The sequence below is a fragment of the Anopheles funestus genome, chromosome 2RL (genome assembly GCF_943734845.2).
Source record: "Anopheles funestus chromosome 2RL, idAnoFuneDA-416_04, whole genome shotgun sequence".
NCBI lineage: Eukaryota > Metazoa > Arthropoda > Insecta > Diptera > Culicidae > Anopheles > Anopheles funestus.
Genome location: NC_064598.1, coordinates 94129674 through 94143573, shown reverse-complemented (window position 1 = coordinate 94143573; position 13900 = coordinate 94129674). Strand labels below are relative to the sequence as shown.

Genomic DNA, 13900 nt, shown 5'->3' with positions numbered 1-13900 from the left:
ATGTCAACACGTTTAAATTGACAGCTCGATAGCCGTTATTAACTCAATCGAAATCCAGAATATAATAAATCGTTATATGTACGTATACAACATACGCCCACCCGATTTCTTTCAAATTGATTATAAGATTCTTACTGACACTTGCAGCATTTTTTTTTTCAAAATTAGTAAGATATTTTCTTGTGTTTATTCATTCCGAACGTTCCTAAGTAGCATCTGTACTATGTTGGTTGAGCTTTATACACTGTTCCTTTAGTATACACTCAACAACGATCATAATTACATAACATTTATCTGACGGTCCTAAATATTTCTCATGCCAACTCCATCTATACGTTCACTAACTCCAAACATACTTCCTCGCTCCTGTAATGTACCTGTATTCTTTTGTAAATTATTTCGATCCTTTCAAGTATTTCTCACACTCAACTTTATCGGACTGTAGTCGGACGATATGAAATTTCTAGACAAATGAATCAAATAACGCAAAACGATGCATAGGATTTCTGCATCATACTTCTGTGATTAATGGGATATTTGAATTCTAAACCAAGAAAAATTTACTCTGCCAAATAACAACCGAATACTGATCGAGCTGACAGAAGAACTTATTCAATACTAAACCGCTGCAACATGGTCAATTTGATCGTTGTTGCTGACGTTTGAGAATACTGATAAATTAAGCTTAAATTGTCATTTAAATGAATCTATCACTGCCTTCCATACGAATACTTGCGCTTTCCATTTTCAGAATCGTAAATAAAATGTTTGAAGAAAGCGGTCTTGGCTAGTTGTTTAAGTAATAATAGGTGGAGTATAAGAAATGAAAACGAAATAAGCAAATACTTAAATCGATTTCTCTTACAAACTAAAATCACAACCAATATTAAACTTCATCTGTTTTTGGGATAAATGAACATAATTGATCTGATAGTAAGGTTATAAATTGGATGCTGTGCGCGAAATGTGGATTCGAATCGATGAACTACGGTGAATCAAATCTTTTTTTACAAAATGCTCGTCGAATAAGGAAGAAAAAACTTTCACAAATTAAATGTCATGTAAAGGAGGAATAGCGGACGTTTTGAAGGGTTTTGTTTGTAAAAACATATAGTTACACTCCAAGTAAAAATACTATGTTTTACTATTGTTGACTAAGCTCAATGTTTCAGTATAATCCATGGAACAAAAGCTGAAGGTATACAGAGAGATGCTTTTAATGTATATATACACAAAAACAAAAAAACAAGCTGCCAAGCTAGATCCTGCTGGGAATGTATACTTTTTGCTTTCCGAATGCAGGGTCCGATCAGCAAAACAAAATGGTATGAATGAATAGTAAAATATTGATAGTGTTTAGCGACTGAAAATAGCATATCCATCCATACAGCCCCAGTAGGAACCACTACCTTCGATTTGTGCGATTCAGAATACTGAGATAGTTGTGGTTTAGGCTGCGATATAGCTTACTATTTCGCAACGAGTTTGACATCGATGCCAAACCGGTCGCGGCATTGATGGGCACTAATGGTCTACCTGTAGCTAAGGGAGGCACGGAAGCGTTTGTCATGGTTGCAGATGACGATGAGGATGATGACGATGACGAGAATACCACCGTTGAGGAGGATACTTGGGAAGATGAGTTGTAGCCACTACGTGTCATTGGTAATGCTGCCCTGCCGTCTCCAAGAACTCTGGAGTTCTCTGCCGACTGGGTCATAATATTTTGGCGCATACTGCTCTGTCGATTGAACATCAACCGGCCAGATTCGGGCATCGCTTCCGTGCGTTGGCGTCATATGCTACTCTCGTTTGGTCCTAGCCGTCGAATCGAGGAGGAAACGCGCCACAAGCGAACTTTTCCATCACTGGAATAGCGTTACGGAAGGGAAACATTAGGTTTTATATTAGAAAGGTTCAACACAAACCCGGTGAGAAATATTTATACATCAAGCAGAAGCGGTGTAGAATGAGTGACGATCAATTACGGCGAGAAAAACAGAATATTTAATTGTAGGACATGTGAAGGAAGGAAAAGAAAGAAACATAATGTCAGATACTTGCCAAGATTACAATTGACTAAGATGGTAGCGATGGCAGAATTAAAAGGTCAAGAAGAAAAAAATATTAAAAAAAAATTATGTACACGTTTTTATAGTAGAAATAAGGAAGTTTCTAAACTAGCGACATGTTCAAAAATATGTCTTAGGAAAGCAATGGAAAGCATTTATCCAGTATCTTTGTACTTTGTGCATATGTTTTAAACGTTAAAAGTAGTGTCGTATGAGCTTATCAAAATCAGTAGCAAGCACATTGAAACAAGGTTACATAAACATAAAGCTGTTAACGATACATGTGATAACAACGAGCAATAAAAACAAACGAACACATTAAGTGACCACTTGAAGAAACTTGAAACTTACAAATCAAACGAATTATATCGCAAGTTGAGCGCACAAGTTACAGGATATGCGGCAGAGCTTACAATTTCATAGAACACAATTGGAACGGAATGTTGTTTGATTGGTTTCCCACTCAAGGACCGAAACTCACAGTTGGGGAGTGAATGTGCTACCTACTGCACGTTCCTTTTAATGTGCCATAGTGAAATCGCCCTATGTTCTTGGCTGGCAGCTAATGGGACAGAAGAAGAATACTACCATCTGTAGAGTCCACACCAGTGCCATCAGCCAGATGAATAATTTTGCCCACATCCTTTCAGTAAGAATATATAGAAACGGGAAACGTGCATCAGTTCAAACGTACATCTTGATAAAGCAGTGAACTTATCGTAACACATGTACAAGCTCCAGGCCTATGCTAAGCTATCATTTACACAGCCCAACCAGCAACGGCACAGTGTATGAAACCGACGACCTACAGGAATACTCAAACTGTCCGCAGAACCCTTGTCATTTCAACTGGAACACACTTTTCCATACTAAGTATTTCAGACTTTCGCTTCAAACCATTCCTAATCTTTCATTTTTTTCAACGAATTTCTATCTACTTTTCGTCCACATTCTCTCTCTCCTTTATTGCATGCTAGTAGTATTTCTTAGTTTGCTTTAAGTGTATTTTTACTGTTAATAAAGCATAAGGTGAATATGCATATAATTAAGGAAAAAATAATTATTATATGATGATAAAGTCAAGTGAAGTAATATTTAATTACATGGTCTGTAAGTCATAGACACAACAATTGCAAAATCATGGCATGCGACTATAGAGTCAATCGGTAAGATCCTGTTAGGAAGGAGTGACTTGTTTATTTGCATAACTTAGCTACGCTTGTTGATCATTAGTTGGCTTTCACAGATGAAGCAAACATACAGTCTCTACATTGTAAGTCTTCTCTAATCCCTGGCATCGTTTAAGGTTAAGCTTTCGGTGCAAAATGTGTGCACTCTCTTCACCTATTCTATCACTAAGAAGTTGTTTTCATTAGCCGCATTGGAATTAGCTTTCGCTAACATGAACTATCACATAAGGAACTGGAAATAGCCCTACGATCTACAGTTAATACGGTACATGCTAGACATAAGGGCGGATATTATGTTTAAATGTTAAAAGTCAGGCATTAGACATTATTGAAGTGTGTTGCATTGAATCGACATGTATCATTGTTCCTGGTTTAATTCAGCTAACGCTTTGTTTTAGTACCAACGCTACCACCACCAGTACCACCAGTTAGAGTACCACAAACACCACCATTGCTACCGGCGCCGACTGATCCTGCACCAGAGGAAGATGCATTCAGCGAATCCCAATCGGTGGTTACAAATCGCCAGATCCGTACTTCACCAGAACTATGTGAATGCATACATTGTCGAACGGTAGAGATTTTATGAAACAAGCAAATGAGAACAAGAACAGGAAGAGAAAAAGAGAAAGGAAAAAGAGAAACGTAAAACCAACCCATCGTCAGACGCACCACACCACACACCGCTTAATATTAACAAAAAACTGTTTTGGGATTAAATTCGATTAAGAACTATCCGTTCAGAAGTAAAGTTAGATTACAATCAAAAACAAACAAACAACATGGGACAAGAAATCTAAATGTCCTAGTAAAATGTAATAAATACTCACTTCGAAGCGGTGAATACACGATTATCGCTCGTCACGATGTCGTTGATCGATTGTTCCGTTTTCATTTCGGCCAAACTGTCGCAAGTTTTAATATTCCACAGGCGCACAACGCCACCGCGACAGCTAGACAGCAAAATATCACCGTAGATGGCCATCCCGGACACCCAGCCTTTGTGTGCGTTGTTGAGCGATTGCTTGAGCTCGCCATTTCGCAGGTCCCACCTTTTGATACCGGAATCGCGACTCCCGGAAAACAGTTCCGCATCGACACCGATCGCATCGTTCGCAACGGCCAACGCCTGCACACCGTCGTAGTGTGGTGGTTCCAGATTTAGCAGCGGCTGCACAACACCTCCACTCGAGTTCACCTCGAACACTTTCACGTAGTGGTCCTTCGATCCTGTCGCTACCAGATCGGTATTGTTCGGGCCTTCCCAGGCAGTCAGACACATGACGGCGGCCTGATGTCCGCCAGACAATCGACCAAGGCAAGAGAATTGACGAAGATCCCAGAACCGGACCTTATCGGAAGCTGCCGTGTAAAGTTTACCGGATGCTCCCATTGTTAGTGCCGTAATGGAACATTCACCCGGTACCAAATCGGACAGTGTTGCATTCGCCGGTAAAGTCGTGCCGGAGGAACTACAAGAAAAGAGCAATTATATATACATATCCAATATTTTAACACAGCACAGCAGTTCAGTACACTTACCATAGCGTAATTATTGGACGAATATTGCTACTCCGCAGGTCCCACACCTTAACAAACGCTCCCGAGGCCGAAAAGAGCAGATTGTTCACGCGATCATACTCAACTGCTGCTACCGGGCCGAGATGACCAGTCAGACAGTGGGGAGTAGCATTCGCTCGCAAATCCCATACCTTAACCGTCCGATCGGCAGCCGCTGTGAAGAGCATCTGATTGCTCACCTTGATTGAGAGCACCGAATTCGAGTGTCCTTCGACCACATGGGTACAGATAAGGGGAGAACCAGCCTTATACTAAAAAGGAGGAAAAAAATATATTTATCGTATACCTTTGTAACGCGATCATCATGTTCCATGCTTTATTCGAAACTTACCCTTCCGTTCAGCTCTTTGATGTTACCTCCGGGTTGTGGATCCTGCGTTCCAGCTCCGAGGCGTGAAAATACGTCTCCATTATCCTCGCGTGAGACGCCACGCCGATATACTGGTGGTGATGTCGGTACATCGTTCGCGTCCTCGCTGCACATCCCGATCAATGCCATTTGGTGTGGCACAGGTGCATTTATTTTATGTGTGAAAACGTTTAGCAAATTCCGGTGTATTGTTAAGCAAGCGGATCAGTTGAGTAAAATGGACAATAATTGGAAGCAAACACACAAACACACACAAACATGTTGCAAAAGCACAACATTTTCGATATGAGAAACCGATGGTTTTTGGTAGTTTCAGTTAAACATCCAGCCAGTCCAATCGGTCAGTTCCAGCACGTTATTTGGTTAGGTTGAAGTCATTCATAACGGTGATGATGAAGCAGATGGTGAAAAGAATGAAACAATTTTAGCATATGATTAATATGGTTATAGCATTCAAAATTTAACAATAAAAACAATTGATACAGTTTTTTTCAAAATTAACATTTTTGATTGTTTTGCTACAGGCATTTGACGTACAGAAACGATTCACGACAATGATTAAATCATGCCAATATAAAAAGCAAAGCAGAAGCACGATCTTCTGTAACATTAACAGGGACTCAACAGATCATTTGCGTACATTAGTGTTTACGTAAACGTAAACAATTAGTATTATCAATCAGAAATATGCAATATTTTATTGACTTTTGTGTAGTAACTTCATTAAGTTTTGGGTCTAGTTCTATGCTTTTTAAATATCTTAAATATCTGTTAGCATTTTCTATTGGTCCTGCACTTTTCTTGAAAATATTAAAAATAATTAGACTATAAAACAATAACTCGTTTTACAAATTAGTTGTGTTTCGATGCACCGTGGAACGCGCTTATTGTAACGTGTTTTGAGCATATTGACCGCATTAAAAATTCCCCCGCACAAAAAGAGACATCGGTGCGCGTGTTCATTACGAGCAAGCTTCGTGTTCGGTTCATCGTTTGCCGTAGTAGTAGACTGCTGAGTTTTTAAACTGATGGTCACTTATCAATCCGCTGAAAGGGCAACAAGTGGGAATGGTATACTCTCGCATTATTACAAAGTATCAAACACCTGCTGATCACTACAAGAACGAAATCGGAATTTACATCTCTTTCACCGCACCTTTACCTGGACGAAATTTCTACCAATAGCTAGAATGACTTATTGTCACAATCAATTTGTTGGTTTGGATCAACATATACTCACATTCCTGGAGACATTTTGCTGGTGAAAGTTCTCCGGCTGATTCTTGGCGACGGTGGTGCGGCACTCGCTTCAAATGATTTTCTGGCAAGGAGCGGCGATGCCGTACTGTTCTGACGCGACAGCCCTTGGTGCGGTTGAAGTCCTCTGCAAGATGTGTGTTGAGTTTCATAATCAAAGGTGTATTTTGAATATGTACTAAATGTATGATTTCCTTTGCATGATATATAATGTTATGTCTACTGCTGCTGTGCGTTACAGGTTGTGGATAAGCTATGTTGTGTAGCATGAACAAAACTATAGAAAAAAGGTGTACCAAACATTTCATACTCTTTGCACCATTGTTCCAAAAAATAAATGCTTTTCATTTGTCTAGAAATATTTTATTCAAATGGCAGTGCGTGCGATCACATAAAATACCCAACGTTACTCCTCTCTATGTGGTCACAAAGGTCACGTTTTGCTCGTGTAAAATAAATATAAATCTACAAAAGATACCTCTATCTCTTAAAGCTTTGTGTGCCATCCCGACCTGAGAGAAAACTTTCTGCAATGAAATAGTAGAAAATCAAACGAAAAAAAAACAATACCAAATCCATCGATTTCAAATGGTAACGCTAATGTTGAATGCAGTCTCGAATAGAAGCAAGAATCGATTGAGCATAAGCAAATAGTAGCAAGAACATTGTTTCAAACTAACTCCAACAAATGTTAACCGAGAAGCTGCATAGAATGGTTGAAAGCACCTTACAAAACATCCACATAAAGATGCTTCATTGTTTAGTAGACAATCCATTTTCTCTTTTGGTAGCGGTATGCTCTCGACAGTGCAATGTTGCAGGGACGATGTTGCTTCGGTCCTCCAGCAGAGCAACTGTTGGAGGAAGCAACTGTTCACCGATGGTGGCCAAGCTGCTTTCTATCAGCCGTTTTAGCTCTAGAAAGGGTTGTATCGGTAGCAGACGATATAACATATCGATGGTGGCCAGCAGACGCAGCATAATTTTTCTAAAACAAAGGAAAACGATACATAATGGCTCTAGTGCGTCAGATCGAAAAAAAAAACTGGCACCAAGTAACGCAAAACATGCGGATGAACAATCGGGAAGGGAAAAGGAAGCAGCATTCTGATTAGTATCAACAACGCACTCATGCCAGGATCAGTGATCCTTCGTTGAAATCATTCTTCGATATAAATAAACAAACTTTAGCTACAATACCGTAGCTATGGTTATGAATAAAATTCCTGCGAATCCATAACACGCACAAACACACAGCAACGAGAACCAAAACATAAGGTTAAAGTAAATACATACGAAACGCCCACCATTCAAACCAAAAGAGAATTACATTCCGCGACTACTTACTTAAGCGAACCGGGTGCGCTTGGAACACGCGAAAGCGGTACAAACGTTCGGGCGGGCACGGGTGCCACGGGCGGCGGTGGAGCGATTGGAAGACCGGCATTAGCAGCCGCGACCGGATCCATCGCACCGTCCAGTATCGTGTACGAGCGGGTCATAACGTCCGACCTGTCGTGCCGGTCCTGCAGAGAAGGCGGGTGCTTCGTGTCATCTTCATCTGCGGAATCCTCGAGATAAATACAAATACCCACTTTCTCAAGCTTGCTGCCGCCACTGCTTACTCCGTTGCTAGCATCGGCACCACCGATACCGGTGCTGGCATTGCTATTCCTATCCGGCATGCCAACACCGTCACCGGCCGGACCGATGTAGCCGGAGCTGCTGCCGTACAGCAAATCCTGAATGGTAGCCATCGAGGGCACCACGGCAGGGTTTCGTCTTTGTTTCGAGGAGTTCCTGTAGGTGATGATGGAATCGCTAATTTTCATTCAAATCCAAATGCATATTTCAAAGACCGGGGATATCAAAGATGGACGGAGCCGAATTGAACGGAAACAGACCACAAAAACAAAATGGCGGATTGGAATAGGAATGTGCATTCAGAGCAGGGATCGATAGAAAACGCGAATTGAAGAACCCGAAAAGAAAAGAAAGAAAACATACCAATAAAAACACAAAGCTCAACACAAAAACAATACATAATATCTAACAATAAAATAAATGTGAAAACAGATTCACAATTCAGAATTTTTGACATAATTCACCATTAACTAAACTTTATCCAGATAGAGTAAAGCACAAATATTATTTTTTCCTCTCTTTTTTGCCATCATTTGGCCAATGGATTCTGGAGTAAATCAGATTGAGACTTGTGCTTGACAACTTCATAGCCAATGTTCATTCGTTTTCGGAACGTTTGCGAATATCTTCCAAAACTGTGAAAACATTAAAAGGGAAATAGACGATGAGATTGTTTGATAAATTAGAACTGATCGAATATTCGGTGGATGTTTGAAATAATCCACAATTATTTTTACCCAAAGATAGTCAACGATATTTATAATACATCCAAAAGGGACATAAACAAATAGAATGATCACCTTGTTATCCTTTTTGCTAAACGGAGTATTTCAAGAAAAAGCATTTACAAGTAGTTTGCAAAAATCAATCAGAATTTAGAATATATCTTCGCTATTGCTAAAATACAAGACTATCGCATCATTTAAAAAGAAAGCCAAATAGTGGTAGTGCAAAATAACTAACACACTCGCCAACACACATTTACACATCCACTCGCACCATCCAAGAAAAAAGCTTGCCGGTGTTACATGTGCGCTATTAATGGATGGTAAGCCAAATGGAGCTACCCCGCACTATTACTCACAGATTCGTATTGCTGTTGCTTGGTGAAGGGCTTCGCGTCGTAGAATCAACCACGTGTGGCAAACGATACTGCGAAGAGGACGGTTGTGGTTCACCATTTTCCAACAAATTGGACTGCGATTGGCTAACGTACGAGTTGGCCGATTGCGCGGAGCTGAAGCTAGTTTCCGACGTCGATGTTGCCGGTGCTCGCGTCAAAATGTACTGCAGCAACTGCTCCTGCACACTGGTGTCACGCTGAAGTTCCGTAAGCAGTGCATCCCGTTCGCGCAGCTTAGATTGTGTCACGCCCGCCTCACACACATGCCCGATCGTAACGCTACATACTCGTTGCAACATAAACTTGGCCTCCTCGACGGTACCAATGTTATCCATCAGTGTTTGCAGCATTGCGTGCTCCGTGCTCAAATCCTTTCCGTCCTCTATCTGGATGATGGATTTCTGTAGCTCATCAATCGTATCGTGCAAATAGTTCATGTTTGCAATTAATGTGTCTTCCTCCGATACTAGATCGTGCAGCGTTGATTCTGCATTGTCCTTTCTGCGCTGCCGCAGGTTATTTAAATCACGGCAAAGCATATCACGCTCCTGCATGACGCGCTCTAGCTCCATTTCCAGCTCGAGTATTGCTTGTCGTGAGCGAGCCGCACGCATGATCGTACGCTGCAACTCTTCCCAGCGCATCTTGAACCGTTTTGTACCCTGCAGCATGCTATTTATTGAAGCAGTAGCCGGCACACGTCCAGCTGCCTTTAAGCTCATTACACCGCGTTGCGATTTTCGTAGATTGAAAACCTCCTCAGTCTTTCGCTTCAGTACCTGATCCTTGGCAGCACCCTGCGCCTGCAAGGATTTTATCATGTTCTTATGCTTTCTGGTTTCCTTTCGCAGTTGCGCGATTTCGCGCGTCTTGCGGCTCTCCATTTCCTTGTGCCGGTTGCTCTCCTCCTGTATTTTCTTCATCAGTCGCGTCTTCACCTGCTTCAGCTCCGCGAGCTCGCCCCGCAGTGTTTTGATCTTTGCATCCTGCGCTTGCATATTTCGTTGCAGCCGCAGATGCTCCTTATTGGTCGCTTGGAAATGATTCAGCTGGCGCCGCATCTCGTTTAGCTTTCGCTCGTAATCATCCTTAACACGCTTAATAGCAGACTCATTGGTTGAATTTTGTCCCTTATTGTTCGTAGCACCCATTCCGCCGTTACCTATAGTGGCAAGTACTTCATCCCGTTCGCGTTCGGTATTGGAAATTTTTTCCTTCATTAAATTAAATTGCTTTTCGTACTGCTGGCGCATTATTTGCAACCGCTGCTGAGATTCTTCGAGCTGCTCAATGAGGCGTACTTTCAGCTCAATGTCGGAATTGACGTCAAAAATTTCCGCACGCAACACTTCAGCCTTATCGTCAGATTCTGTATCCGAATCACTGTCCGAATTTTGTTCCAAACTGCTCGATTCATTTTCCAGTCCCGGTAACGATCGAGACATTAGCGTTTCGCGTTCCTTCTCCATCTCGTGCTTTAGCAGATTGATCACCGTTTCCGGATTATCTTCGATAAACGGATATGCTTTCAGGCCCAGCTTGGACTGTGAGTTCTTTGCCTTTTTAAACTGCTGGAACATTTGTTCCGATTCGATTAACTTAGCCTTTAGCTTTTCGATCTCACTTATATAGCCAACAATCAGTTCCTGTATCGCTGATTCATTGCCACCTGTTGTGGAGATCAGACTAGAATCATTTGTCGTGCTTGAAGGGTCAGAACCGTCACCGCCTGCCGAAGCCTTGTTCAACGAAGAAATTGTTTGCTGTGCCTGCAACGCTGCGTTCTTTTCTGTGAGCGCGTTTATTGTTTCTTGCATCGCCTTTATCCGTTGTTGCATTCGCTTGTTGTCTTGCGTAAGCATCTCATTCTCAATCGACGCATCCGATATCGCTATATTACCATCAGCATCGATACTACGTTTGCCCTAAAAGTTAAATATTTAAAATAATGCAAACATTAATTACTCGCTCAGATTAGCACGATTCCACATTGAACTTACCTGCTTGTATTCGAGAATCTCGAGCTGTAGATTGGCAATTTCACGCCGCAACAAAGATATGGTTCGAGAGCTCTGATCTTGATTAATTTGTACTTTGTTTTTAATGTTTCGCGCTCGATTGGCATACTTCAGCGTGTTGAGCGTCTCCATAAAATCTCTATCACTTGGCGACACGCACGCAATCATTATAGTTTGACTGTTACCTGAGGAAACAAAAACCGTTTTCGGTTATAACACACCTCGATTTTAAAGTAACGAAACCACCATTACTAACCTCCGAGCGAATCCTGCAATAACCGGGTCAACTTCGAATCGCGGTACGGCACATGGGACACCTTCTTAGTTTTATCGCCTAGCGCTGATATTACATTGCCCAATGCCAACAGACCACAGTTAATGGAGATTCCTTCGCGAGCCCGCTCGCCCGTGGCACCCGTACGCTTCAGTCGCTCCGAACCAGCCAGATCGACGAAATGAAATTTGGAGGTAAGCGTCTCTGTATCACCATCCGCATTACCGCACTGTTCTGCTGTCATGACACGCTGCCTTCGAATTAGAATTGTGAACAGTGCATGACTTCGCGAGGACTGTTCATTCATCTGCGTGGATGCCGTGGTACGTGCCAGCGCGCCCTGCTGCAAACAGTTAAGCGCTTCTTGTGGACCGGCCAATGGTTTAATGGTAGCACCCGCTACAGAAATGCCGCCAGATGAATCTTCGAAAATTTTAAACACACGTGCACCCTGTAGATGGATCAGAAAGTCAAGCCCACTATATATCCACATATTCATCCTTGTTGCTTACTCACTTTATTGTAAGGATCGAGCAAATCTATAATTTCCTCGTTGTAAAGCTCCATAAACTGTGCGGCCACGCTGAACGTCACCGTACCAAGATACGTCCCGTTTTCGTCGTACGGATTTTGCTGTAGCTGTGCAATACCTTCGAACAGATGTCGCACGGCTCGCGGGATGATACCTTCTTGTGCTTCCGGCACGGCTCGTTCGAACCCAGTACCCATCGTGTATGTCTTACCAGATCCGGTCTATAAATACATTAAATAGAAGACAAAAAAGGGAAGATGCTTGGATTAAATTAGCTCACCAAACTTCGAAGTAATCGTGTAATCGCTTACCTGTCCATATGCTAACACTGTAGCATTATAGCCTTGGAGAGCACCATCTACCAGCTTTTCAATACAGTTATTATACACCGAGACCTGCAAAGCAAACAATACATCAAATATAACTTACAATATTGATTCTGCAATATGAACTTAAATTGGAGATTGGATTAAATTGGAGAGGAAGTATCTGTCATCCTATTGCTTTTTTCTAAACCATTAGAAGAATTCTTCATCATCAACTTTTTTTCCTTATTTTTTATACAAACTATCACAGATTTTCATATGACCTATATATTCTGGTTCTGTAATGCTTAGGGATACTTCTCACATTCAGACGAAATCTGCCATTTCATTCCAAGTAAGTACAACCAAAGTGCTGGACGTCTTTTTCCAAACCTCGCCCAGTTATGGTTTGTTATACCGTAAGAAAGCATTTTGTAATCATTTGCTATGCATATTGTATGACGAAGTGTAGCAACAAATCACGTACACAGCGAATACATCCCCGCGATCCAGCTACATTCAACGTGTGGTTTCATCTCCCAACATGGAACCTGGGAGGTCGTACACGAACTGTGTGTTACTCCAAACACGACATATCCGTGCGTTCACAATTTGGTAATGTACAAAATATCGTGGTTCCCTGCGCAGTTGCCGGAAATAAACAAATCCTGTAACTTCACACAACCGCAGGAAAGTCTTCCACCACTGTCAAACGTTATTTTGAACGTGGCAGCGATACCTCATACTGCGAGTTGCAGGTTTGTTACATTTTTCTTCACAAATGCATCAACAATGCTCCAGCCGACAAACGACGTCTCATCGGGCACATCCGTCGGCTGGGTAGTTTATGATGCCATGCTGGGCGCAACTGCCTCCACACGGTATCTTGCTTCCCATCCATCTTGCTATTGTTTCTTACGAGAACGAATGAAATGTCGAGGCTCTTTGGAAGTACTTCTATCATGCCGTAAGTTGGTTTTAAAACCATATACATCATACACCGAGCCTGGAAATGAGCAACTTGCATTAAGAGATTCATTCCAGGATTGTTTTCTTTTAAGTCGTTCTATTCTAGAAGTGTGCGACTGTCCTCAAACATCGTTCTTTTACTGGCCGATGCAAAACACTGCACGTGTGCCATTATACGCGTACTACTATCTACAACGTGCCTGCCCTTTTCCCACCTTCCATTCGCATTAGCTTGCTAACGTCACAAGAACACAATACGCTTCTATACCTTTATTCACAAAATAGAAGGCTTTTTTGATGTCTGCTTTCTATTAGGTTTCAAAAGATCACAAAATTGCTAAGAACCGAAACAGTGAAACAAGGGATAAATTTTTTAAATGAAAGTTACAAAATTAGTACCATTTGTTTTATCTAAGTTTAAACCTTTAAACAAATCGTTAATGAAAACAATATTTGTTCTTGTAAAAGTTTCAACGCTTTGTACACTTTTAAGCATGGCCAGAAAGTGCATTGTTATCGCTTATCACGGAACATCACCTGTGCTTCACAACGATAACAACATTCA

At 41.5% G+C, this 13900-nt stretch overlaps 1 protein-coding gene across 14 annotated transcripts in view; it reads right to left on the bottom strand.

Moving 5' to 3' along the window:
* Positions 1-1034: 1034 nt before the first annotated feature.
* LOC125763842 (kinesin-like protein KIF21A) overlaps positions 1035-13900 on the bottom strand; it is a 40487-nt gene continuing 27621 nt past the window's right edge. For 10 of the 14 annotated variants that reach the window (XM_049427422.1, XM_049427413.1, XM_049427417.1 and 7 more), the window contains 12 exons: positions 12373-12456; positions 12046-12282; positions 11512-11980; positions 11238-11440; positions 9199-11162; positions 7818-8291; positions 6454-6597; positions 5175-5319; positions 4805-5094; positions 4093-4734; positions 2424-3809; positions 1035-1868 (listed from right to left, as the gene is read on the bottom strand). In XM_049427422.1, the coding sequence (XP_049283379.1) occupies positions 3644-3809; positions 4093-4734; positions 4805-5094; positions 5175-5319; positions 6454-6597; positions 7818-8291; positions 9199-11162; positions 11238-11440; positions 11512-11980; positions 12046-12282; positions 12373-12456 (4818 nt within the window). In that variant the 3' untranslated portion in view covers positions 1035-1868; positions 2424-3643. The remainder of the gene's footprint in view (positions 1869-2423; positions 3810-4092; positions 4735-4804; positions 5095-5174; positions 5320-6453; positions 6598-7817; positions 8292-9198; positions 11163-11237; positions 11441-11511; positions 11981-12045; positions 12283-12372; positions 12457-13900) is intronic. The other 4 variants (XM_049427424.1, XM_049427423.1, XM_049427425.1 and 1 more) reach the window with 4 other exon arrangements.